The 26706-nt window shown below is 35.9% G+C and overlaps 1 protein-coding gene and 1 non-coding gene across 2 annotated transcripts; one reads left to right on the top strand and one right to left on the bottom strand.

Moving 5' to 3' along the window:
* Positions 1 to 10343: 10343 nt before the first annotated feature.
* On the bottom strand, positions 10344 to 10415 carry Trnat-cgu (transfer RNA threonine (anticodon CGU)). Its single transcript has one exon. It is a non-coding gene; the product is annotated as a tRNA-Thr (tRNA).
* A 5920-nt stretch (positions 10416 to 16335) lies between these two features.
* LOC134751759 (uncharacterized) lies at positions 16336 to 22087 on the top strand. Its single transcript, XM_063687224.1, has 2 exons — positions 16336 to 16379; positions 19628 to 22087. Exons 1-2 carry the CDS (start codon positions 16371 to 16373, stop codon positions 20510 to 20512), a joined length of 894 nt encoding a protein of 297 aa, XP_063543294.1. The 5' UTR covers positions 16336 to 16370; the 3' UTR covers positions 20513 to 22087.
* Positions 22088 to 26706: the final 4619 nt, after the last annotated feature.

Here is a 26706-nt window from a genome sequence, read left to right as displayed (position 1 = left end):
GGTTCAGCAAGACCACAAAGGCGATGATTTCTCCGAAACTATTATTTTTCAATATTTTACATTAAAAAATAGTCAAAAAATAAATAATAAATTTATTTTTTGACTATTTTTTTCACTTATTTATTTATTATTATTTAAACTGTCTTGCCTTTTGGCAGAATAAGTAAATGTATAATAGGGTTTATTTCGCCGGAATAAATTATTTATTTATTTATTTTATATATTTATTTATTTTCTCCGTATGATCAATTCTGAAAGCGACACCGTGTATAATAAAGATGTAAAATCGTAATACATCATATTATCATTCTAATACAAATCTACACTTATCTATACTTTACATAAGCACAAACAGACAATATATAATTAAGTCAATATTAATGATAGAGAAGTATAATTAAAGACTAGTTTTGCATCGCACAATGAGTGACCTTATTTGGGGACGCCCACGCGGTTTCGCGGTCCAAGTACGTTGGATTTAGGTGGATAAGCACCTTAGGCCATTATTTCTTGAAATATAAATACTTTTATAACGAGTATACAGTAAATTCCCCAACTTAACCTCCTAAGGCCCAAGGTCCTATAGTACCTCTTCAGTTCGATGAAATTTAAATACTATTCAATTGGAATAGAATCGCTTTTGCTTTGTTTCGTTCAATTTTCCGACAACGCAAAGTTAGTACCCCCATCGTCGTCATACTAGCTGTATAGAAAAGTGGATATTTATGTACAAAAGATGACATTTTCATAGTGTGTAGTGTAGTGTAGCTCCAACAGTTACCCAAATTGAACGTGCAATGTTTACATCAATATCTAATTCTACTTAAGACTTACTTACAACTAATTAAGCCAACTACAAGCTTGTTATTCGGGATAGTGTGTTCATTCTGGTTAATTCATAATACAACATAGAGACTTTTGACTACACCTTAGTCGGTTAAGGACACCTAACTAGAGGAAAAAAGGCGACTACTGTTAAGAATTAGATAAAGACTAAAAATGATGAACAAGTTCAGGGTTAGATGTATTTGAGTAATTTTGAATCACTACAATAGGTTGGTGATTTACGGAATTACCGGACATTCGGAAGTGATTCAGAACTACCTACCCAAATACACCATACTGGTGAATTAAGTGGCTTTATCAGTTCTTCTTGTGGCCTAGTTATGGCATAGATGGGCCAAATTTAGTGTCTGTTATAGCCTCCTGAGACCTTACAATTATATATATAGGTACATATTCAACAATTTATTCTGAACTTTTCTTGATTAACTAAAGATTCCAAATTCAAAAACAATAGTTATTTACGATACAAGTGCGGAAAAGAGGAAATTCGAAACGAGTGGCGATAAATTAAAACACGACCGCAGGGAGTGTTTTAAATCGACACGAGTTGCGAATTACCTTTTCGCACGTGTATCGTACAACGTTTTACAGTACATATGGCCCTTTAAACTTTCGACATATGGACGAAAAGTGCTCTTTACGCACTAGTGCGAGAAAGTAGCACCATATGTACTGTAAAATAATTTTGTAATACTAAAATTTAATTTAATTAGTTTAATATTGTCTTCGGTTACCGCGATAGTTACTCATGAAATAAAACTATGAAAACGGATTATATCGCGTATATTGAATTTATAATACATCCCGACGTTTCGAACTCTTTACAGCGTTCGTGGTCAACGGGTGACTCATTAGTTTACTTTATGTAAATATATAGTTTCTTAAAGTACCTTTAAATGCAAACCAAATTCCCTGAATAAATTAAAATTTTCTAATTTTTTGATCTCATGTAAGTTACACACATAGAAAAACAAGACAATAAACATTCAACATAATTACAACACATGAACACATAATAAATTGAAAATTACAAATAAGTATAATACAAAATATAGGTATAATACAGTGGCAGCCAAACTATTCAGTTTTAGCTACCACTGTATCACACTTGTAGGGAAATGTAGTCCCTCACAGTAATAAAATTAATAAATTACTAGACATACACTCCAAATCTTACCATGATTGTAAAAAGCTCCTAGCACATTGGCTAAAAACTAAATCATATGATGAGACAGAGAATTTACTATGTTGAATCTAAACAATCGCACACACACACATGCACACGCACACGCACATACACACCTACACTCACATCACACATCCACACACGCTCTTACACACACACAGAAAAGATCTCTCTTTACGCTCATATTATTTCATACATCTACATGTAACTTTTTAAATTGTTTTTCTTTTAATTCCTAATGTAATATAAATGTTAATTCTAAAATGTTAGATTAATTTATATGTTTGTTTAGTTTAGGTTACTTTATTTACATAGTTATAGTTTATAGTTAGCATGTTAAATTTAGAATTGATTGTATTAGTCTTGTTATTGTTTCTATGTAAAAACATAGTTAAGGAAGAGCGGTTTCTCCCGACACAGGCATTCTTATGCTTACTGGGCGGCTCCATCCCCTTAAATCATTATATATTGCTAATTTATTAAATAAAGAATTTTTGTATTTGTATTTTTGTATTTTTGTTTGTAAAGGATCATGGGACTGTCCCGCACCCGGCATCGGCACACCAGGGATGCGGCGCGCGCGCTCCACGCAAGGTCGCCTGAAAACAATCTATGCGCGCCTCCGCAAACATCCCTGATGCGCTACGGAAGCGAGGCAGTGCCATCATCACCTGGAACGTTATTATATTGGACTCGAAGGGCCCTATAGGCCCGTTGCGAATACTGAACCCTATTATAAAAGCTACAATTTGTTAATTAATGATAACTTTGTTTTCCGCTTACTGCTCCTACACTAGCTACTTTAGATTAGAAATTATTTAATTAAGGTAGGGCACTCAAGGTCTATTAACACATTGCTTATTATTACATAATTTTTGTATATGACTGTTTGTTGCCTAAATAAATAAATAAAAATAAAAAAACAATTGTTTTAATAACAAAAACTATTATATTCTTAAGTATTGTGACTGAGGCACGTTAAATTAAAGTACTTCTTTTGTGTATATTGGGTATATAGACGATACCGGAAGAAATAGTATAGGGATTTCTTTATTATTATAGTTTAAAAGCCATAGGATTATCCACGACAGTTTAGCCTGCGAGCCGTGTCACGAGCGACGGCGCCTGCGCGGCGCTTGCGCTGACACCGTTACATGTTTTCGTGTGGTCTAACGACATTAAAAAAATAAACATTATTATATCGCGAATTAGCAAATTATGTGAACACAGATTTAAACAATTTCTATGGTTATCCTCAAAGTAACGCCAACCCGACGTTTTAATGAACAATAAGCCTTTGAAATATGGAGAAGCAGAAACATCACAAAGGCCACTAAAATACGACTTGTCAGGACATTTCCCATATTTTTTATGGTGCTGAGACGTGGACTTTAAGGGAAAGCGAGAAAAAGAAGATCGACGCTCTAGAAATGTGGTGCTGGAGAAGAATGTTTGGCATAACCTGGACACAGTTTCGAACTTGAAAGCGAGCGAGGTCTTGAGCTGTAGTTTTAAAATGAGCACGAAACTCCGTTTGTATGGAAAGGTGGAATTTGGCCGAGCTTGACGGGGACTCTTAAGATAGTAACCATTCCGATATCTGAAAAAATAATTGCATTCCATAGATAGGATATAGACCTTTATACGCGAAGACCTAGACCAAACTGAACTTAAATTTAACTATTATTTTATATTACTTAGAGGCGAGGGTAATTAAATCACACTACACGCACAAAAAGAGGCGAACTCACTGTAGGTATATACCCCAGCGAAATTGAAAATCCAAACAGCACACGATACCCAACTTTCCTCGTAAATTCACGTATTCCTTTCGTATAATATAACTTCACAAAGGAAAGTTTTTAACTTGTACCAAACTCACCTAAACATTTCGACGACTCGCACAATCTAATATCAAAACGTCGTATCTCCAATACATTTTTAAAGCGACCCGCCATCTTGTTTTCAATGTCTTGTACGCTCCAGTTCAAAAAGGGCTTAAGTCAATAAGCATTTAATAATGATACACGTCATTTAGATATAAAAAAAATAGTTCGCGAGTGGTTAGGTGAGTTGATTTGACAAAAACGGTCAAGTATTCTTGTAACTTGTTTTGGAAGGTTGTGTTTAGTTTTTTTGGGTGTTAGTTTTGTGCTTGAGGTTTCCGCGTTGTAATTAATTATTTTTATCGGTTTAACTGGAGACGAAAAACATACTGAGAGTCTATAAGTTACAATGTTTCCTTCCTTGATATTATTGAACTTAATACTAACTGAACACATAAAAGTATATAATTGCCGCACAAAGTTGGAGGGATCGCAGAACTTCGGTCATGATAGAAATTGTATATTTTTGACATCAATGCAAACTTATTATGTAATTGTCTTTCATGAACCCGTTCACAGGCGCAAGTTGTTGCGCCGCGCAACAATAGACACCCATGAACCGGTCGCAGCAGGCATTGGGACTATTGTAGAAAAAGTGAACAGTATACCGGTCTATGGATTGTAGTTTGGGTGGACAATGAGACTGGGCTATTGCTGAGAGGTCCGGACACCTGCCATAACAATGTCTGTACACGTTATCGAGGCAGACGGTGACTCGCCGCTGACTAGATGGGCCCCTGAAACTGCCGTCGTGTAGACGACCAGGAGTTTTGGCCGAAGGGTGTCGTGTCGGCGGTTCCGCCGCCGATTTCCTGACCCCACGAGGTTGCGTAATGTATTGCAAGCATAACGAGATTTTTTTGTAGTGTTTAGTTTAAAAATATATTTTTATAATATGTATGCTAGTTTTAAAGTATTTGTTTATGGGTCTAGTTGCCTGAAATAAAGATTTTTATTCATTCATTCATTATAAATAAGATGTGGCACGTATGCATATAAAATGCAACCTAACCTTATATTTTACTTGTCCAAAATATAGTTTACAAGCATTTATAATTTAATTATACATGCATGTTCGTAATTATAATGTATTGTTTAGACTGATGATGACAGACAATAAAATCACACACACGAAAGTAGCTCTGTACGTCCGTCCGTTACCTCTTTACGCTTAAACCGCTGAACTGATTTAGTTTAAATTTAGTATGGAGACAGTTTGAGGTCCGAGGAAAGACAGAATAGTTTTTATCAATCATCGTCATCATTCCACGTAGACGAAGTCGCGAGCAAAAACTAGAACATTAGAAAGACACAAAACATTCAAAAGAAATATTTAAGTAAAATCAAAAATTAATATTATATAACATTTAAAACCTTCGCACTTTGTGATAGCTACAGTTGAAATTTTCACTGATGATGTATTTCTGTTGCCGCTATAAGAACAAATACTAAAAAGAATGGAACCCTCGGTGAGCGGGTCCGACTTGCACTTGACGGTTTCATCATTCGTCATTCCACGTAGACGAAGTCTCGGGCTAGTGTATTAGGTATAAATATTGAACACTCCGTGTTAATTTAATTAGAACTTTCATAAACCGAATAAAGTAGCATTACTTATGTTTCATTGCTTTCTCAAACAAACGAAATTCATCCCAATTTACAACATTTAAAAATAGGAAAATTTTGTATTGTGGGCCTCAAGAAGTTATCATAGAAACCATCAGTCTACGCAGACGAAGTCACATGCAGGATAAAGAAGCTAGTCGTAACATTATATGTCAACTTTAATCATGCACCCAGCAAACAATGCTCGCTTTTCCGTCCTAGACATTTATGCAACATTTAGTTGCACTCTAATGTGCATTTTAAGAATTCATTCCCTCACAATAGACACGGCTAGACGGCAAAATGGAGATTTATCTCTTGGAAATACAAGAGCTATTTATACGTTAGAAAACTAAAGATAGTAGGAAAGAAAAGAACGAAGGAAATCTAAATTACCCTTTGAATAGAGGTCTGATTGTGTGTGAAAAGGGAACTTATTTATTAGAATTTGCAATAGTTTATAAGGGAGATTAGAAAACTATTAAGAGGCCAAAATGTGTTCACAAACATATTAGTGATATACTAATGTTTAATTTTTTTACAAACAATAAACAAATTATAAATTGTCGAATTTATTTAGTTAAATTAATTTTTTAACAAGCAGAAACGTCTGCGATCGATGCTATTAAGCTTAGAATAAATTTAAAAGTGGAAAAATTACTGCCTTGGGTGAGACTTGAACTCACGGCCTCTGGATCGATTATTTAGTTAATACAAACATTACTGTTAAAGTGTTATACATTGAAAATAGGTAACAATAAATGTAATCAAATAGGAGAGATGTTTAAAGACTGATATATAATTTTAATTAAAAGTAATGAAAATAATTTCATTATTCATCTAATTTCATTATTCGGAATCGTAATCAAAATTAAATGATACAGCCCTAGAAACCCATTTTGAAAATTGATGAAAACCTTATACACTTTTACTGAAACTGTACCATATATGTAAGTAAAGCCACTCACGTGTTGACCTTCGCCTAAAACCCTAGTACATACCAAAATTCTAAGACGTCCACTCTAAAAAAAGCTGCCTTGCCAACCGATCTTTGAGAGAAAAGGGACGTAACAGGGGGAAATAATTACACTATCGGAGCTCAAGTATCATTAGCTGTTCCATTCAGCAACTTTCTTAACACAGTTTGGCCATTTCGAATTCGATCGAATGCCATTGGGATTAAGAACCGTCCCTAGTTTGAAAACGGTAAAGTTACGATGGCGATTGTAAAGGCTTCATTCATTACCCACCTGACGCAGGGTAGTGAAAAATGATGTCTTTCTCAACCTCACTCAAACGCTGAAAGAAGGTTGGATGTAGCATAGGTAATGGAAGGTTTACGTGCTTGTAAGGTTATAGATTTTTGGGGTCGAAATGTGTGATTTCGACATGAGTTTTGTGAAATTTTTTGTCGTTGATGGCGACCAGTATGTAACTGACACACCAGTACACAAATAATTATCTGTCGATAAAAGACAACTTGCTTTAGAAACGGATTACTTCACGTAAATTTATTCTTAAAATTAAATATATTTAAAACTAACCGAATCGGCGGGCTAGGAAAAACTTAGGTTGAAGGGACGCTAAGGGAAATGTTGAATAAAAAACATATTTTGTAGAAAAATCTACGAACTTTTACTAGTCTTTTTTTAATTTACTTATTAACTACATATTTTATTAGTCAGATCACTATTTATATTATAACACGTGGAAAAAACAATGGTACAACTCCCTAGGGAGTTAGCTTTTTCTTTTTCAATACTGTCACTAATTCATACAAACCAAGTAGGTTAAAGAGAAATATATACTTTGTTTAAAGTCAAGGTATAAGGGAGTTTTACTCTTAAAATGCTGACGTTTATAATTCAATATTTTTGTTTATGTTTAAAAATATTTCACCGTATTTATGATTTATTTCGTTAAAAATTTAATTATTTCTTCGCAAGTGTGATGAAAAACATTATGTGTAACTAGGGAGGTAAGAATGTTGTAAACACGAGTCTTTAATTCTCTTCAGCTTCCGGCTCTCGTAAATTATAGACCTCGTTAACAAAATCTCGCTTACCCCCTCGTTGCACAATGTACTATTGTTTACACACATTTGTCATTATGTCAAAATAGCTTAGGGAGATTTTTCTGAAAATTAAATTCTAATCGGGGATATTACTGCAATGTTCTGCCACCAGAGTGCAGCATTAGCCTTTTTAGTAAACCATAGATTAACTTATACATACTGTTGATACTGTACCTTTAACAGGTTTTTGACAAGTTTTCAGAGATAATAAAATATGACATTGATGCATCAAGGCGGTTTGTTTACAGAGGACCTACCGGGAAACACGAATCCGAAATTTCACTATCTGCCTCTTTATCGCTCGAATATGCAAGTGACAGAGATGTTAGACAACGAAATTTCGATTTCCTTGTTTCGCGATAGACCCTCAGATTGTGGTAGTGGCGCCACCTACGCTGAGTTTCGCATAATATTCCCTATTAAGGCCAGAAATTTCAAGCAATGTCACTGTAGTCCCACGTAGTAAAGATATAAAACAGCACGCATGAAAAATGACTGTCTGTCATCGGAGGCACCTAAAGAGGTCTTCATCTATTATTCCCCAAATCAGCCATTTGTCGCCATTGTCGGGCTCATGAGGCTTCTTATTAATATCTATATTGGATTATAAAGAGCTAAATGTCGCCAAGAAACTCGATAATCTACTGTATCTATGTAGTCTTTTAGCTTTGTGTATGAAAAAATCTACATACTCGAGCTTTGCCTCTTTGTAAAGCGCAATGGAGAGTATTTCACAAAACTGTCCTCAATTAATGATAACTTGCGCGTGCAATATAAATATAATTATCGTATCCCAAAGGTGAACAATAAACTTATGGATAAAAGTGCCTACATTGCAGCAATAAAAGTTTTTAACAAGTTGCCTGTTGAAATAAAGTCAGTCGAAAGCAAACAATTTAAAACCTTTTAAAAAAAATGGCTTATTAGTAGAGTGTTCTACAGCATGAAAGAATTTGACGATTATGATAATAGTGCTTGCATGTATTAATTTTGTTATTTAGTTATAGGTTAGTCTTAAGTATATTTGTACGTCCGTGATGGATAAACTGTTGCTTCCTAATGTATTATTGCCAACATCTCTGTACACATAATAAATAATAAATATAATAAATATTATAGGACATTCTTACACCGATTGACTAAGTCCCACAGTAAGCTCAAGAAGGCTTGTGTTGTGGGTACTTAGACAACGATATATATAATATACAAATACATAAATACATAGAAAACACCCAAGACTCAGGAACAAATATCTGTGCTCATCACACAAATAAATGCCCTTACCGGGATTCGAACCCAGGACCATCGGCTTCACAGGCAGGGTCACTACCCACTAGGCCAGACCGGTCGTCAAACACAGTTATTCAATAAATATTATCTTATCTTATCTTAAAACTGACCGGGTTCATACTGTTCATAGATAGAAAATTAAATTTAACCTTTCGTGTGTTTGGGTAACTAAAATCGAAGGTTTAAAGTTAAGGTTTGAAATTCAAACTTCGGTCCTGCCAATAGAAATAGGATGGTCCTGCCGTATCATCATCATCTTCCTCGCGTTATCCCGGCATTTTGCCACGGCTGACAGACAGACAGACGGACAGACGGACAGCAGAGTCTTAGTAAACCTTAAAGTATACCTTTCCATTATCGTAAGTCGAGTAATAAAAACCTTAAATCAGTATCAATTTTATTACTTGTATTTCCTGAAATCTGAGGTAACCTACCTCTAGGATAACCTTTCTTCAAGGAAATTAGATCTTCTTGAAATCACATTTGAGGATATTCCACGTCCCGCGTAGTTACAATTTATGGGCACCACAGTTGTGGATTGATTTATTTAATTCAATTTCAGATTCAGATGTTTTATTGATAAAAGGCAATCATTTTACAAGTCAATAAATGAATGTACATATCTATGGTTAAATAATGCACTTGTATTGTTTGTTTTCTAGAAATACTGAATAACAGTGATAATTAAATAATCACGAGTAGCTTCTGAAAGAAATGTCGTATATTTCTTTAGTCGACAAAAGAACTTTTTCTGGAACATGAAATAAAACTATTTTATCGGAAAATACCGACGTTTATATTTATAGAATGAAACAGAATAGTTTTTAATCGTAAACACACAGACAATAGATGTACATTAAAAGAACATAGTGAAAATAAAGTGTCACGAAATGGCCCCATCTCAGCATGGTATGGTGGTGGCATAATAGTAAGATTAATAGGAGGATATAACCACACGGAGCCGCCATGTCTTTAATTTGCTGTACAAAAAAGTCTGCCAATTTTTGCGGGGGAGGGGAACGTCAAATGTATACGTAACGTCAATATAGTGGTGTCAGTTAAACGTCAGTCCATACATTGTTTATGATCATTGGCCGACTATTTTTGACAGAGGGGAATGCCTGTTAATGGCTACTCCCAGTGGCGTTGCTAGGCGTGGGCAAAGGCCTCGCACCCCAAGGGGGGCCTCGCGCGAGGCCCCTTCGGGCACAGTGTAAGAAAAGGGCCTCGCAGATGCGATCTCACCTACGGCTAGATTAGTTCGCGCTACGCCACTGACTACTCCGTTTGGTTATATCCTCCTAGGGATTAACCGATAAGGATTAAAGTAGGGAACAAATCAAATTATTTTATGAAATATTTTTTGATTTGGGTTTTTAAGTAGTTAAAACTAATATATAAATTATAAACTGACATAGATAACATACACTAAAGAAAAAGTGACCAAGTCCACCGGTGGCCGAGGCGGGAATTGAACCCGCGTCTTCAGCTTACGCGGCTAACGTCCTGACCACTAGACCACACGGCCACGGCGGTACCCGTCCCAAATTATCTGGTGTATGCTATATTTGAAAGGCTAGGCGCCTTTGACCGAATCTAAAGGCGAGCAGTGTGTGCTTGAACCTCCTATACGAATCCATTACTTGATTACGGTATAGCGAGAGAGATGGTGCTGCCATCAATCCAACTAGGGAACAAATCAAATTATTTTATGAAATATTTTTTGATTTGTCATTTGTACCTTCCCAGGCTTCCATGAGGTGGCCAAAAGCTATGACAACTAAACGAGGATAACCCCAAAGAGAGCGGGCGTCATGGTCTAAAAATGCCTAGGGTATGAAAATGTCATTATCCAGGACTATTTACGCTTAAGGCCGTTCCATCGGTATGACGCTATCACTGTTACATTTCGCAATAAAAAACGGGATAGACCATGCGCGCCAAGTGTCAATTTTGATCGAATTTTGTCGATTTTTATTTATTTTAAAAACGTTGCCTTACAATATTAAAATTCGAAAGCGGTCAAACTACTATTTAGGTAAGTTAAGATTGTTTTTTCTTCTTTTTTTATAGTGTCACGTAATAAATAACCGAGTAAAGTTGGATTAAAAGTCCTAGTTAGTACTTTGGGAATTAATTGTATCAAGCGAAGTTTATTCATGTATCGGAAGCTTATAAATTAAAGATAATATAATCAAGAACTACATATATTTTTTTCCACGTCTACCAATATCAACGTCTCATAGAAAAATATGATCATATAAGGAGATTTTTCGCCTTCTGGCTCAGGGAACCGCCTTAAGATCCTCCTTTAAGATCTTCTCTGGTTCTAGACTACGTGCTCACTGTATTCAGAGTGTTCGCTGGAAAATCTATCGCCACACTGCCAGGGTTGTCGACGTTCAAACTTTTGTTTGTATTATTCAAAATACACGCCTAGCATAAATAGTTGAGCAAATACTTTTGCCTGTGTTTGCTACATTCTCTCAATAGGGTCATACACACGTAAAGAAATAAAAATTGCCTCTTTTACAAGCTTTTTATTACAGTTTGGTATACGAAATTTTGTATTTTGTGTGTATATACAAAATGGACTAGGAAAATAACAACTTGGGCAGGTCCCATCAGTAACAGAGGCCAAGGGAGACCAAAACAACGCTGTAGTGACGAGATCTATAAAGTTGCAGGTAAATACTGGACTAAAAAGGCAAACGACCGAGAGGTATGGAAAAATTTGGAGGAGGCCTTTACTCGTTAAGAGGTCCTTAATTTAACTAGAATAAATAAATATATATATATACGTACATTAAATTGATCATCACTCACCCACTGCACCCACCTTAACAATTTCTGTTTGGCCCAGTGGTTGACTGGTAGAGAATGCCTCAAGGCATTAAGTCCGCCTTTTGTACTTGTTCTTGTGCAATAAAGTTTAAAATAAATAAATAAATAAATCATTTATAAATTCACATGTGTTTAAAAAAATAAGGAAATAAAGAGGCTTTTTTATTTGTTTATTTTATTATACGAAATCTTAATTCAACCATTACAGTCGACGAGTAGAAAAAAGCGTATTAACGTACATCGCAGGAATTTATATTTAGTAAATCACGTCACGTCGTCACACGTCTTTCGTATAAAATCTATAGTGACTAATCGTTTTGACAGTTTTAAAAGGAAGCTATTTCATTTGTCAGTCCAATACCTTATTAAAAGCTCAGAATAACTAATAGTACTAATTAAAAGGGCCCACTGACTATCAGTCCGCCGGACGATATCTGCCTGTCAGCTGTTCGGAACTGTCAAATTTTTGTTCTAACTGACAGGCCGATATCGTCCGGCAGACTAATAGTCACGGGCCCCTTTAGGATGTCAAAAAGTACGCCCATTTCTCAGAATGTACCAACCCTACCGCCTTCGTAAAGATTCTGTAAACAATTTTGTTTGAGCACGTTCGTCGCAATATTTTGTTACAATATTAGATTTGTCCATGTCAAGCCTTTGAATGCATGCGAAGTTTTGTTTACAAATGCTGGTAAAATAGAAAATGGAACAGCTGATATTTGTGCCGTTTTGCTGGATTGACGAGGTGATAAGTTCTTTTTCCCCTCACTAGCTCGGAAAGCCGTCTTTTATCCTTTAAAACAAGCGGGGAAAAATGCATTTTATCCACTAGTGGGGAAAGTAATTTGACCTTGGATGGTGCGTGTTGACAGATAACAAAACGTAAAACGCTAATAATAATGGTTCGTTCGATATTAATTATCATTAAATAAATGGTTTGAAAATTTAATAAAAAATACCAAATTTAGCTTTATTTAATGATTTTAAGTCATAAACCTTAAATTCCATAAGAAACATTTGTTTTTTTAAATGATGTTGAATGTAATTCGGAACGCACAAGTTGAGTCGATGCAATTTCAAAACGCATTCCCAACATTTATTTGACTTTGTGATGAATTTTTATCTGTATTGACATTTGTATATAATAAGTGACGATCATAATATAAATTCGTATAGATTAAGTTAAAATAATTTATAATGTAATTTAATATTATGTATAAATAAATCTAAATCTAAATCATCGTCAGAAATGTCAACATTGTCAACAAAAATATTCTCACCGACCCCGACAGAGTTTTCTATTACATTATCGTATTATCGTAAAAAAATTAGTGATGAAGATGATCTAACGCCTGTGGATGTTGCACTTTCCTCGCAATAGTGAGGAGAAAATTTTTGTGTTACACACGGGTGCAAATGTATTTTACTTCTCGTGTGTTGAAATACTCGCGGGTAAAATACAACTTTGCACCCTTGTATAACAAATAACTACTGTTAATATTTGATAGTTTATCGCTCTGTACTTTTCTTTGAACAGGCAATTAATACTCATCGAAATAATTCTAACAAACCCAAGCGCAATTAGTTTGCGTTGTTGTATCACAGACTTTCTATGGCCACCTCCTGTGATCATCAGATATTGCGTTCACACAACTTCGGTCCGCGCGCGAATTCCGTGCACGGCTGAGGAATGTTAGGAATGTTGGGCGTCATGACAGAGTGGTGTCATTTTGTACGTACGGGCGCGGCGCACACCCCCCACTTCCTCGATCTCCGAAGCACGGAATTGGCGCGCGGACCGTACATATATGTAGGTAGGTATGTGAAGTGAAGTTCAGCTCAATGGAATAATGGAAAGTGGGTTTAATTTAGCTTGCAAGATTTGACCCGAACTAACATATTATAATATTACAAAGAAACATGCAATATAATTAAAAGCTTAATGACTTACTTAATTAGGTGGATTTCATAAAATGGAAGAAACGAAGGCAAAGTGAGGGTTTGACGTCAAAATACATCTTGAAATTTCGATAAAAGTGAATGGAACGAAAGATGAATTAAATTTTTTTTTTATGAAATAGGAGGCAAACGAGCAGACGGATCACCTGATGGTAAGCGATTACCGCCGCCCATGGACACCCGCAACACCGGGTTGTAAGTGCGTTGCCGGCCTTTAAGATGGGAATACGCTCTTTTCTTGAAGGTTTGAAGGTCATATCGGTCCGGAAATACCGCAGGCGACAGTTCATTCCACAGTTTAGCTGTGCGAGGCAGAAAGTCTTGCAATTACGACAAAAGTGAATGGAATGATGGATTTTTGGAATCACGCACACAAGCAAAAATTTTTTATATACAGGATGGCAAAAAAATTAGTGCATTCCCGTTGCCGTTGGAAGTTTTGGGATTATACTGAGCAATTTTTACTATAGGACCAACCACGAAATTGCGAAAAAAAAAATACCCTCCCATACTTAGAAAATAGACCAGCCAAAATGTATGAAACAGCCAAATTTTTTTTCGCGATTTCGGGGTTGGTCCCATAGTAAGTTGCTCAGTATAATCCCAAAACCTCCGTGTTAACGGGAATGCACTTATTTTTTAGCTACCGTGTATAGGAAATCATAATTTAAGATGTCGTCAACAGATTGTTTTGTGCATGGCCTTTTATACAATTAATGAACATCATACAGATGTCCAAGTTGAGGAACGTGTCCAAAAAGCTGGAAAAGTTCTCGGAAAAAGTAAATTATAGGAAATAAAGGAAACTTTCATTATGGGAATCGAAATTTTTGATCCTCCTACCCCCCAGGAAACGGTAAAAATAAAAAGAGAGGCAGAGGAAGTATGGAAATAGTCACGTGACTATTCGTAATATCTGTCATTGTTCCGGACATTTTGTCTATTCGTTTGTCGGTGTAAGGTCGTCATCTTGGCTAAGCCCCCTGCAATCTGGATTGTTTATATGTTAATTTCTATGAATCGTTAGATGCACTAATAAGAAAATAAGACACGCCAACAACAACATTAATATTATGTCTTCCCAGAATGTATAAGTCAGTAGGTTATCGATATTATCAGAATTTACATATAGCATTACATATACTGTGGCGTTACTTACATAATAAAATTGTTTTCTTCCTTATTCAAACAATTGATAAATCTACTATATATTTGAATCAATTGCTCTGAACGCTAAGAACCCTTAAATGTGACGTTTTCAAAAGATACCACATTGTCGTTTAACATAAGGACGAAAATCCTGTCAGAGCGTCATTACGGCATCGGCAAGCGACAATGTGGTACCTTTTGCTTGAAAACGACACAAATATACTAGCACTCGTAGTGTAAGAATTGAAACAATATTTCGGCCATAATGAATATATTTCTCTTTCAACTTACTCTAAACCTAATCCTATTTCTATCTCTTTCATTCAATCAATCATTCTTCCCTTTCTTTCTAATGTCTATTCAAGTATACTGTCTCGTTCACTCAATACGTTTCATTTTACATTTTACACAGTAACCAATGCACCTTACAGTTAGTAAGTGGTCGTGCACGCTTTCAAGTAAAGTTTACATTTACTAGAAACTCTAGAAAGTGCCATTTATGTTTGCGTGTGCGTGACATATATTATATGGATGTGACTTTACCACAAGTTTTAATAGTGTTACTTTATGTCACAACGTACTTATTTTGTATTGACATTATGAAAAATATTTTCACACAATTTATTATAAATTAACCATAGCATGCCTTTTCCGTGTGATTTTATTCGATTATTAATATACATTTTCACCTATAAATTAAATAACTAACTTATAAAACTTAAAAACTAAAACTAAAAATAAATAAAACTAATCTAAAAATAAATAAGTAAAAACTATTCCCCTGCGGCATGGTGCCGTAGATGCTGGCAGCATTATCGCAAATTTAAGAATTAAGAGCAAAAAGCTACTTCCATACTTGCATTTTTTTTACTCTTAGTGATTAATATACATCAAGAAATAAAACTATGAAAATGGATTAATATCACGTTAATTGAATTTATAATACATCCCGACGTTTAGAACCCTTTACAGCGTTTGTGGTCAACGGGTGACGGGTCACTGGTCACCGCTGTAAAGGGTTCGAAACGTAGAGATGTAATAAATTCAATATACGCGATATAAAAATATTTATCAGTACTGTTTTTACTCACTATTATTTTTAGTCGCTTTTGGCGACATGTTTCGGATTCTTTGGGAATCCATCCTCAGGCACGAGTGTCCGCGTACTGATAAATATTTTGAAATATGTCTCACGATAGTTTAAGTGCGATACGCGATATAATCCATTTTCATAGTTTTATTTCATACGCTATCGCGGTAACCGAAGACAATATTAATACACATCAAATTGGGTAAAAATGTGTTCTATACTAAATAGGTATCCAGAGAGAACAATGGACACTACGTTTGTATTTGTATGGAGGCGCAGTCACGTAACCTCTTCCTCACTGCATGAAAAGTCTTCACAAACTTCATTACTATAAGTGTAATATTCACGAAAACAATAGATAACATTATATAAAGCAGGGTGCATGATAAACAAATCAGTTTGAGCATTATCGGCGAGAGTGAGTGTTGTGTTTGTGTGGAAATGTTCAAGGTAGGTATATAATTAATTATACAGGATGCTTTTGTTATCATTGACCACACTGAGGGGTGAATATGTAGGTCATACTGAACAACTTTTACTATAGGGCAAACCCCTAAATTGCGAAAAAAATTTGCCGTCTCACACTATAGTAGAGGTGTTTTTTAGGGTTCAAATCAGGGCTCGGAACCGGTATTTTTTAAAAACCCCGAAATAGACCAATATTTTGAATTTTTTTATGCTAAATACATGATTCAGTCCTACGTAATGACGTAGGACTGAATCATGTATTTAGGAAACAATTTTGCATTATTAAAACGTCCCATTAAAAATGAAATTATAAACAAAAGAACGAAAAAGAACGTAATAATACCGGTATTTTTGTATGAAGCAAATACCGGTTTCCGACCCCTGGTTCAAATTAAATAAAATCAAATTCAAAATGTTTTATTTGCAAATATAGGTAGTACATACAGTGATGTTAATCTTACATTAAGTGGTGTTTCTATATTTATTCCGTATCCGAAGGGTAAAAACGGGACCCTATTACTAAGACTCCGCTGTCTGTCTGTCCGTCTGTCACCAGGATGTATCTTATGAACTGATAGCTAGACAGTTGAAATTTTCACAGATGATGTATTTCTGTTGCCTCTATAACAAGAAATACTAAAAACAGAATAATATAAATATTTAATCCCATACAATAAACGTGATTTTTTTGATATTAATGGTACGAAAGCAGCAAAGTCTCGCACTTGGCCGGTTTTTGCTTATTTTTTCGCGATTTCGGGGTTGGCCCCATAGTAAAAGTTGTTCAGTATGACCTACATATTCACCCCTCAGAATTTAGTCAGTGATAACAAAAGCAACCTGTATAATTGTAATATAAGATCATCTCATTGTTACAAGAAATAATGCCAAAAATAATTCATAACTTTAAAATAAAAGCTTAGTCGCTTAGCGATTATGTCAATCCATATCCATATGATCGCGAAAATATATTTAGCAGCATAAGAGCGTTTTCACATTGTCCGATCCGAAATCGGATGTCGGAAGGAAGTAAAATGTAATATATATGTGTTTTTCTGTATTTATTTATGCATTTAATAGATCATTATTACAAAAAAAAAAAAAAACGCAAAAAAGGCGGACTTAATGCCAATGGCACTCTTTTGCAGCTGTTTTTGTCATAGGCGCCTTCCGACATCCGATATCGGAAAGGCCCTTCCGATAAATTCAGCCATGTCGGAGCCCCCCGTCAGCTGTCAAACCGGCACGAAATCGCCTTTTCATACAAACGTACAGTCGTCATTTTCCTCTCTGGATATTAATTAACATTATTGAAAATATTTTTGTTGTATAATCAAACTGAGCTATGCCCTACGTATAAGGACTGATAGTCAGTGGGCCCCTTTAGGCAGTCGTGGTAAGACTGGTAAGGCTAGGTACTGGAGATGCAGGCGTCCATAGGCTACGATGACTGCTTACTACAGGCGGATCGCATGTTTGTTTGCCACCGCCGTGGTATTGAAAGAAAGTTTGACACCTAATAAATATTATACAATGTAAAAAATCATTAAATCGTACGTAAAACAATTTGTGGTATTTTCTATAAAAAGGGACCTTATTGTCGATGGCGCTTACGCCATTATTAACGCCGCTCCTGTGCGGCGTAAGCGCCATCAGCAAAAAAAGGTCCCTTTTCATAGAAAATGCCCCATTTATGATGTAACAGACAAGACGGACAGGACAAACAACACAATAGCAGCAATGCGTAATCCATGTCTTTCCAATAATATGCAATAATAGACAATAAACATCAACAAAAATCTAAACCTGTTAAACACTTTTATTTAGCTTCACCGTTCATACCTATACCTACCTACCTATATTTGAACTGATGTAAATTTAATTCGATAGCGTGACGGACGTACGCCTTTCTCAGTCTCATTTTATATGGGACTTAGAACAACGTGCCAAGCGGAACGTTTTGGAAACACAAAATCCCATACAAAATGACACTTAACGCAAACGCGTATGTCACGTCTTGGGGTACTTACTTACCTTCATTTCTTTGTAATATCGCACTGTTTGTAGACTACCGTGATTTTATCAACAGTTTATATACTTAAACCTTTTATTTATATCAATAATTAGTTAAAATATGTCAATTATTAAACACTTAAGTATAAAAAATTCTGGCATATTTGTTTTTTCTATATCTGTCCTCCACTTTATATCTGTAAGTATGTATTTGTACTTCATATCTTGTTAACTTAAATTTGAACCACTTCCCGGCTTCCCGGTGTCTAATGGGGTTGGCCGGTCGAAGTGTTTACCAGATGGCGCCAGCATAGCTTGCCCTGTCAATCCCTAGAATTATGTAAAAATTTTGTTTTTTTTTTAATGCCCTGGATACCAGCAGTTTAAGCCAAATCTCATAGAAAAAGGGGCAAGCTATGATGGCGCCATCTCTGCAAACCTTTGACAGTTGCCAACCCCATTGAGCTAAATTTAGGCATACTTCCGTTTATCCGATGACAATACTACGAGTATAATATGCTATCATGAAGCTGATCTAATAATGCACTCGGAAGATAGTCAAAGGAACTTTTTGATGGAAAAACATTAAACATATTCAGTATTTAAATCTAATACGGGCGATAAATTAAACCAGATATAGAATTTAATCGTCTAATCATTAATTGAGAAGTTTTTTTTAATTTACACCTCATTATGACCCCGTAATTATTATTATTTTAATTTACCGAGCAGCAATGTACTGCAAACATTAAAAAACAAGATGACATGACATTATAGTTAACGCTATCTCTACTGAGCTCGTTCAGTTACCTTTTATGACAATGGCATTCTGTTAAACAAAAGCCATTATTTCTTTTGTGTGAGCGCGTGGCCTTTGTGCCTGAGCGCGTGGCCATTGAGCTCAGTAGAGATAGCGTTAACTATACGAGATACGAGCTTTTTAATAGTAACTGCCAACAAGCGTTGAAAGTTACTTTAAAACGCTCGTATCTCGAATTTTGTATAGATACAATTTTAATTGCAATTCTAAGTAAAAGTTATTACATTTCTTATGACCTATACTAACCACCGTTAAGAGATTCGCCCGTATTAGATTTAAACACTGTATAGTTTAGGCTCATTAAAAAGATCTCGAGAAGTTCTTGATAGATTTGCAATGGAGAGAAAGTACAGCTGGCAATAAGTGTATATAATTTTTTTTTATTACTTCATTTCAGATGGAGCGAATACTTATCATGCTACTAATGGTGACAACGATAAATGCAATCGTGGTAAAACAAAGACTAACTCAGGAGGACTGTGACAAGATGGATATACGGAAGATAAACAATTATTACTACGTGAAAGGTGCCCCGATTAACCTAACTGGGATACCTTCAGATTTCTCTGTGCACTGGCGATCCGGAAGAGTTTTCTTTACACTAATAAGTGATGATTATTTAACAATGAGAGTCCAAGTATTAAAAGGTAATCAAGTAAACACTATCAAAATGGAAGTCGTCGGTCAGTCAACCACAGTAGATAACTATAACGACATTGTATATGTGGCTACTGATAATGGAGTGTACATATATAATGTCGATGGTACACTTGAACATTACGCAGCGGCTGGAGAAGATGTTATGTATGTCGCCGTTTCGAAAGATGGTACCAACATGTACATAGCCACATGGCCTCAGAATAGAGTGCATTTAATTAGTAATAACGGTCAGAAGCAGGAGACTTTCTCCTTAATACCTAATGGACATGATTTGAGAATAGACCCTTCTAACAACGTGTATTTTGTCGCAGCTAAAACTTCTTACGTTTTGCAAGCAGAAAATACTATACCTATTAGAATCAAAGGCTTGCCAACGAATAATATGACAGGTATTTTTGTAAATAGATCAGATAAGACATATGCTATGGATGAATCAGGAAATATGTATAAAATAGATCCAGATAATGCTAAAGCTATTCTTCTTGGTTCATTCCACATTAATGGTGTAAATGCTTTCGCTTTGGACGCGTTTGATAATGTACTTATAGGTGTAAATGGCGCCATTTTGAAATACAATAAAATGGAAAATTCTCCCTGTAGTGTGCTCATGACGCTGAGTTAGGATTGTGATAAAAAATCCGAAATTTTGGCAATAAAAGGCTAAGTTTAAATTAAGTTACAGAAGTTAGCATATGTGGATAGACTGAAAGTGTATATTATAGCAAGAAAACCCATTTTGGATTCAAGCGAATTTGGATGTTCAAAAACTGATATATGAATAATTAAAGTCCTAGGCTATACCTATCAATACATTAAATATAGTGTATCTGTTGATGTGAAACAAACACTGATTTAAACTTTCACGATTCTTACTTGTTCACGTATTTATGAACCCTTCGATAACTCAGCTGGTCCTAGGTGCCCTAGCGTATTAAAAACTTTGGACAGGCATTGCAATCAACCAATATGGAATAGCCACTAACCTTGAGCACACGCCGATGATTTTCGAGGATCCTGGTCCTTCTTCAGCTAGCTAGCACTTCCAGGGCCTTGAGAGGTCGTCACACACGCCTTGTAAACTGATTGTTCGCAAACACCACCGAAATACCGAATTTTGGAAATATTAACACACAGAGGAACATGCGTTGCAGGCCGCGCCCGAGCCGAAGTGATTGACAGTCCGAGGTATTGAATCTACCTCCGAATTTGCTCCGAAACGGCATACCCTCATATTAAAAAGATTACAATGCCCGAACATTACTCATTATTATTCACAACGGCGAGACTTAATCGCGTAAAATAAGTTTTTAAACCTCCGACGTTTCGAGGACGGTGGTCTCGGAGAAGACTGGCTCAAGTTGACATCAACATCTTCTAGCCGCGCGAGTTTTTCGAACTACCCGCACTTGGTCTTGATTATCAGCTTGAACGTTTACGCGATTAAATCCCACCGCTGTGACTTATTAACAGTATCACGCTAATTCTAGTCTTATTTTTTTACCTGTTTGTGATTTTATTTGTTCCGTACGCCTCTTACGACACTTACCTATTGGGGGTATGTCTCAAATATTATGTTATATATGTAAGATAGGTATTCGTATTCGTACTTTGGTTTTGTAAATTTAAAATTGTAAACAATTGTACTGACATATTTCAAAGAATTTTAATAGGTATTAACTTTTTGTAATAAGTAAGTAACTCTCTTTTTATAAATTCGATTACACAGCGTACTACCTATGTACAGTAACCTGCAATAATATGTACATAACATGTACGCTGTTATGGCTCTACAAATAAGATTGTGTCAAATATTTTTGCGGCCTTCGTTGTGCAACATATTATTGCAGGTGACTGTACGTAGGCGAACAACACGCGAACGCGAAGCGGCGCGGCGCGGCGCGGAGCGGGGTGAATCAATCCTGTCATACCTATAGCGTGGGCGATCTCGTTGCGAACGCGAACGCCTTGGAACCGCCGCGCTCCGCCGTGCCGTTTCGCTTCGCGTTCGCGAGTGTTTGCCTACGTAAGACTAGTATAAGACTATGTTACAGTATGTTTCGTTAAAAAAAATCACAATATACTCATTCAATTCACATTAGTTAAAAATGTTTATGTCAGTGATTAATTTTAACTTATTGCTGGAAAGAAAAATAAATTTGTAAATTTATTAAAAATATAAATTACACTAAACATTCAAGGAATTGTCATTTCATTTATTTCCTTAATTATATTGCACGAGAAAAACTGATTTAATTAAACCTGAGAAAATTCATTACGTATTTTTTTTTACTTTATTGCACATAAAATTATTAGTACAAATGGCGGACTTGATGCCTTAAGGCATTCTCTACCAGTCAACCAGTGGGCAAAAAAAACGGTTGTTTTTAGGTGCGGGATTTATAATAGACAAATTAAAACGATATCACTAGTATTTACTACTACTACTATTTACAAAATAAATACTAATTAGTATACTATGAAAATCATAAACTTAAACATAATTATTTATTTATTTAAGCTTTATTGCACAATACATGAAGGTACAAAAGGCGGACTTAATGCCTTAAGGCATTATATAATTATTTTTATTAGGCAATTATACTTTGTACTTACATAAATATATACATTATACATTAACTAAGATCATTATGAGGAAGACCAGCATATAATAAAAACTTTTATAAAAAAAAGATAAACCGACTTCAAAAAGGATGAAATAAAATTTATCCTTTTTAGGGTTCCGTGTTTAAGTATATGCGTTACCAACTGATATGTTTGAAGTCGGTGCCAAGCCAAATTTTAAACCATATATTCATAGTGATTTTGGTGCAATTTGATAAAGATGCGGCTATATAAGTATGTACGTTGGATTACCTAACGCAGCGTACTACGTAGGCGAACAACACGCGAATGCGAAGCGGCGCGGCACGGCGCCTTAATTAATCCTTCGATACCTATATAGAAGTGTCCTACGTGAGCGATCTCGTTGCGAATGCGAACGCCTTGGGCCGGCCGCGCCGTACCGCGTCGCTTCGCTTCGCGTTCGCGAGTGTTCGCCTATGTAAGACGCAGCGTTACACGACGACAATAAACGAACTTTCTGTACACCTCAGAACAGAACACACGGTTGAACCTTCTTGGCGCAGTTCGTACCATGCTTGTCGGCACGTTAGTGTAAATCTAATACGTTTTGTCGTCGTATTTTTTTAAAGAGCATTTCTTACTAATTCTTAAACAGTCATAGCACGCAAGTGTGGGATTGGGACTGAGTTATTTTCTGTCGCTTATCCAGAGGACTACATTTCAAAACATAAAACAATTCAAGGAACCTTCATGCAAAATTTCAGCTAAAGCGGTTCAGTTGTTTAGCCATGAAAAGGTAGCAAAGAGGCAGACATAATTGCTTTCACGTTTATAATATTTGTACAGTTGTAATGGGATTTATAGACATCAAGCTGATTATTTTTGACTGGTATTGTTACTACTTGGAGTACTTGGCTTGGCACCGACTTCAAACATATCAGTTGGTAACGCATATACTTAAACACGGAACCCTAAAAAGGATAAATTTTATTTCATCCTTTTTGAAGTCGGTTTATCTTTTTTTTATAAAAGTTTTTATTTTTCCATTTTAAGTTTTAAGCCATTGTTAAGAGCGTGATGCATGAATGAAAAACATAATCATGTTAATCTGTAAATTCGTAAACTTTATTAAATAATCAGAATTTTCCTCGAGTCCGTCTGGGAAATCATTCCTGTCAGTAAATCCATTCTCCGCCCCGCCACTGACCCAATCCCTCAAACCCCCCGATCACTCAACCTCACAGCACATCAACCCCTGATCACTGAACCCCTCGACCCTAAACCACCAACCCATCAACCGCCATTCCCCGACCCCTAACCCCAGACCCCTTAACTCCTAACCCTAACCCCCAATCCCTTAACTCCCAACCCCTCGTCCCCGACCCATCAACTCACCTCCCCTCAACCCCCAACCTCAAACCCCCCCAAACACTAATACCCTCTACCTTCACCTCTCAGTCTCTTTGGTTGTTTCCAACACTACCTACATCAAAAATCATAATACACATACGAGGGAAGTTATCAGTAGCCTTACCACGAGTTTGACATTGATATATTCGCTATCGTGTGCGTAACTTACTGTTTATGCATCTCGCTCGTACTGGCGTATTAGTGTACAAAGTAAGTTACGAAGAATATTTAGTGCCAAACTCGTGGTTAGGCTACAGTTGTACTACTTCAAATTGGTGGTTTTGGTGAGGAAATGCTTGAGTTACTTTAGAAAACACCGAAATTACCATACACGTGCCTTTCAAAATTGAGGAGTTCCCTCAATTCCTCACGGATTCCATCATCAGATCAAAACTAAAAATATTACGAAAACACCTTGGAGAGGTAACTTCTTTCAAACAGAAAAAGAATAACTCAAATCGGATCATGGGTGCCGGAGTAATCGCTGAAATCATTATCATCAAAACAATCATCATCATCAGCTCCACTTCATCAAATTGGTGGTTTTCGAGAAAAAATGATCAAGTTGCTTAAGAAAACGACCAAATCACCATACATGTGCCTTTAAAAACTGAGGAGTTCCCTCAATTCCTCATGGATCCCATCATCTGAACAGCACCAGATTAATGTGGGACCACCTTGGAGGTAGTTCCTTTCAAACAAAAAAAGAATTGTTCAAGTCGGACCACGGGTCTCGGAGTAATCGCTGAACATCCTACATTAAAAAAATCATCATCACTATCTTCAAAACAATCATCATCATCAGGTCCACTTCATCAAATTGGTCGTTTTCGAGAGAAAATGCTAAAGTTGCTTATGAAAACACCCAAATCACCATACATGTGCCTTTAAAAATTGAGGAGTTCCCTCAATTCCTCAGGGATCCCATCATCAGATCAGAACCAGATTAATATGGGACCAACTTGGAAGTAGCTCCTTTCGAACAAAAAAAGAATTACTCAAATCGGACCACGGGTCTCGGAATAATCGGTGAACATACATAAAAAAAAAAAAAAAAAAAAAAAAAAAAAAAAAAAAAAAAAAAAAAAAAAAAAAAAAAAACATAGCCACAACCGAATACAGAACCTCCTCCTTCTATGAAATTGAAGTCGGTTAAAAATAACATTATCTATCTTAGGTATTAAGCATATAATGATATAATATAAGGCATATAATCTCTCACTTAGTACGCTGCGTTACTTCTATCCCATATCCAATAACTAAAGGATTGATCATGAAAACCATGGAGACTATATAAAGGAGCCAAATCTCTATGTATGAAAAGTATCCATCAAAAAACAGTAATTAGGCGGCGCCACCATACACCGAAATACTACTAAAAACAACCTACGTAATTTGTTCGGGTTATTTGTTGGTTCATGTCAAGTTATACTCATGTCCCAGAGCCTAACTAGCGCCACCGGAGAGATTAGGAACTATTATTTAAAGCTGAAAGCGGTCACTTTTGCAACAATTCTGCCGTTCTTTCTATACCATCTACCATCCATTATGAAAACGCTCTAACCAGACATAGTATATACAAGTAGTTATAGACATGAAACCGAGCGACCAGGGGTAAGAGAAAGAGATATTCATGTATTGACAGTTTCATGTATGGCAGCATAATCCTTTTTCTCTTTCACTTTTATAAATTTCGGTATTTCGCCATCGCCTCCTTGCTATGATGACCCGACCATGAAAGAATGCCCGGTCGGTGATAAATGATAAAGACAAAGCATGGCACTATTTTCTTTTTCCTCTTATAGGAATAGCAATAAGACTATATTTCTCTATCAAAGAGTGTCAGGCCCTTGCCTGCAACCTACAACAAACTTTTTAGCAATATAGCTTGAGCTCACACACGGTGTCGATGACTAGGATCAGTTCGAAAACCGGTGGTTTAGTTTAGGATTTTATAAGCTTTTAAATTTTGCGCCTGCAATATTGTCGTAGAAATTTTCACATTAAACTTTTCAGATAGCATTTTGTTTAGGAGCGGAATGGTGAAGTGAAAGCTAAACATTTTAGTTTAGTCTTAGTACAAACAGTAGAGTACACAAATGTTAATTAAGGATGTGAAATATTTCTTGCTTAAGTATCAATCACTTTTGATTGTGTTTAAAATTTATACGTCATTTAAGTCATAAAAAGCAATACATACCTCGCGCGGGGTTATCTCTTGTCTCACTCTTATGTAAATACGTCTCTTTCATTCTTTCCACCATTTTTGTATATAAACCGTGCATTTTGTAAATAAAATTCATTCAATTCTTGTACATAGACAAGTGTTTTACTTCAACAAACCTTCTGAACCTACATAGCCAGTACCTTCGCTATACATCTCTTAGTTTAAACCATTTTAAACTTAAACGTTATTTGCTTTTTTCCGTATTAATGCGTCAATAGGGGGTATTACTGCAATGTTATGCCACCAGAGTGCAGCACTAGCCCGTTTAGTAAAGCATAGAGTTACCTAACCTACCGAGAAACGCGAATCCGAAATTTCGCTATCTGCCTCTTTATCGCTCGAATATGCAAGTGACAGAGATGTTAGATAACGAAATTACGATTTTCTTGTTTTGCGATAGACCCTCAGATTGTGGTAGTTGCGCCCCCTGGGCAGTTTCGCATAATATTTCCTATTTCAACATATTTTTATCAATACAGTTTCCGTGATTTTATTACAGCGCCATCCTTTTGATTATAGCGACATCTAGTATTAGCGCCCGTACCTACAGCTACAATAACAAAACGAATATTCTCCAGTTTCAAGAAACAGATGGC

This window comes from Cydia strobilella, chromosome 23, assembly GCF_947568885.1.
Source record: "Cydia strobilella chromosome 23, ilCydStro3.1, whole genome shotgun sequence".
Lineage (NCBI taxonomy): Eukaryota > Metazoa > Arthropoda > Insecta > Lepidoptera > Tortricidae > Cydia > Cydia strobilella.
This window is presented reverse-complemented; position numbering and strand designations above follow the sequence as displayed.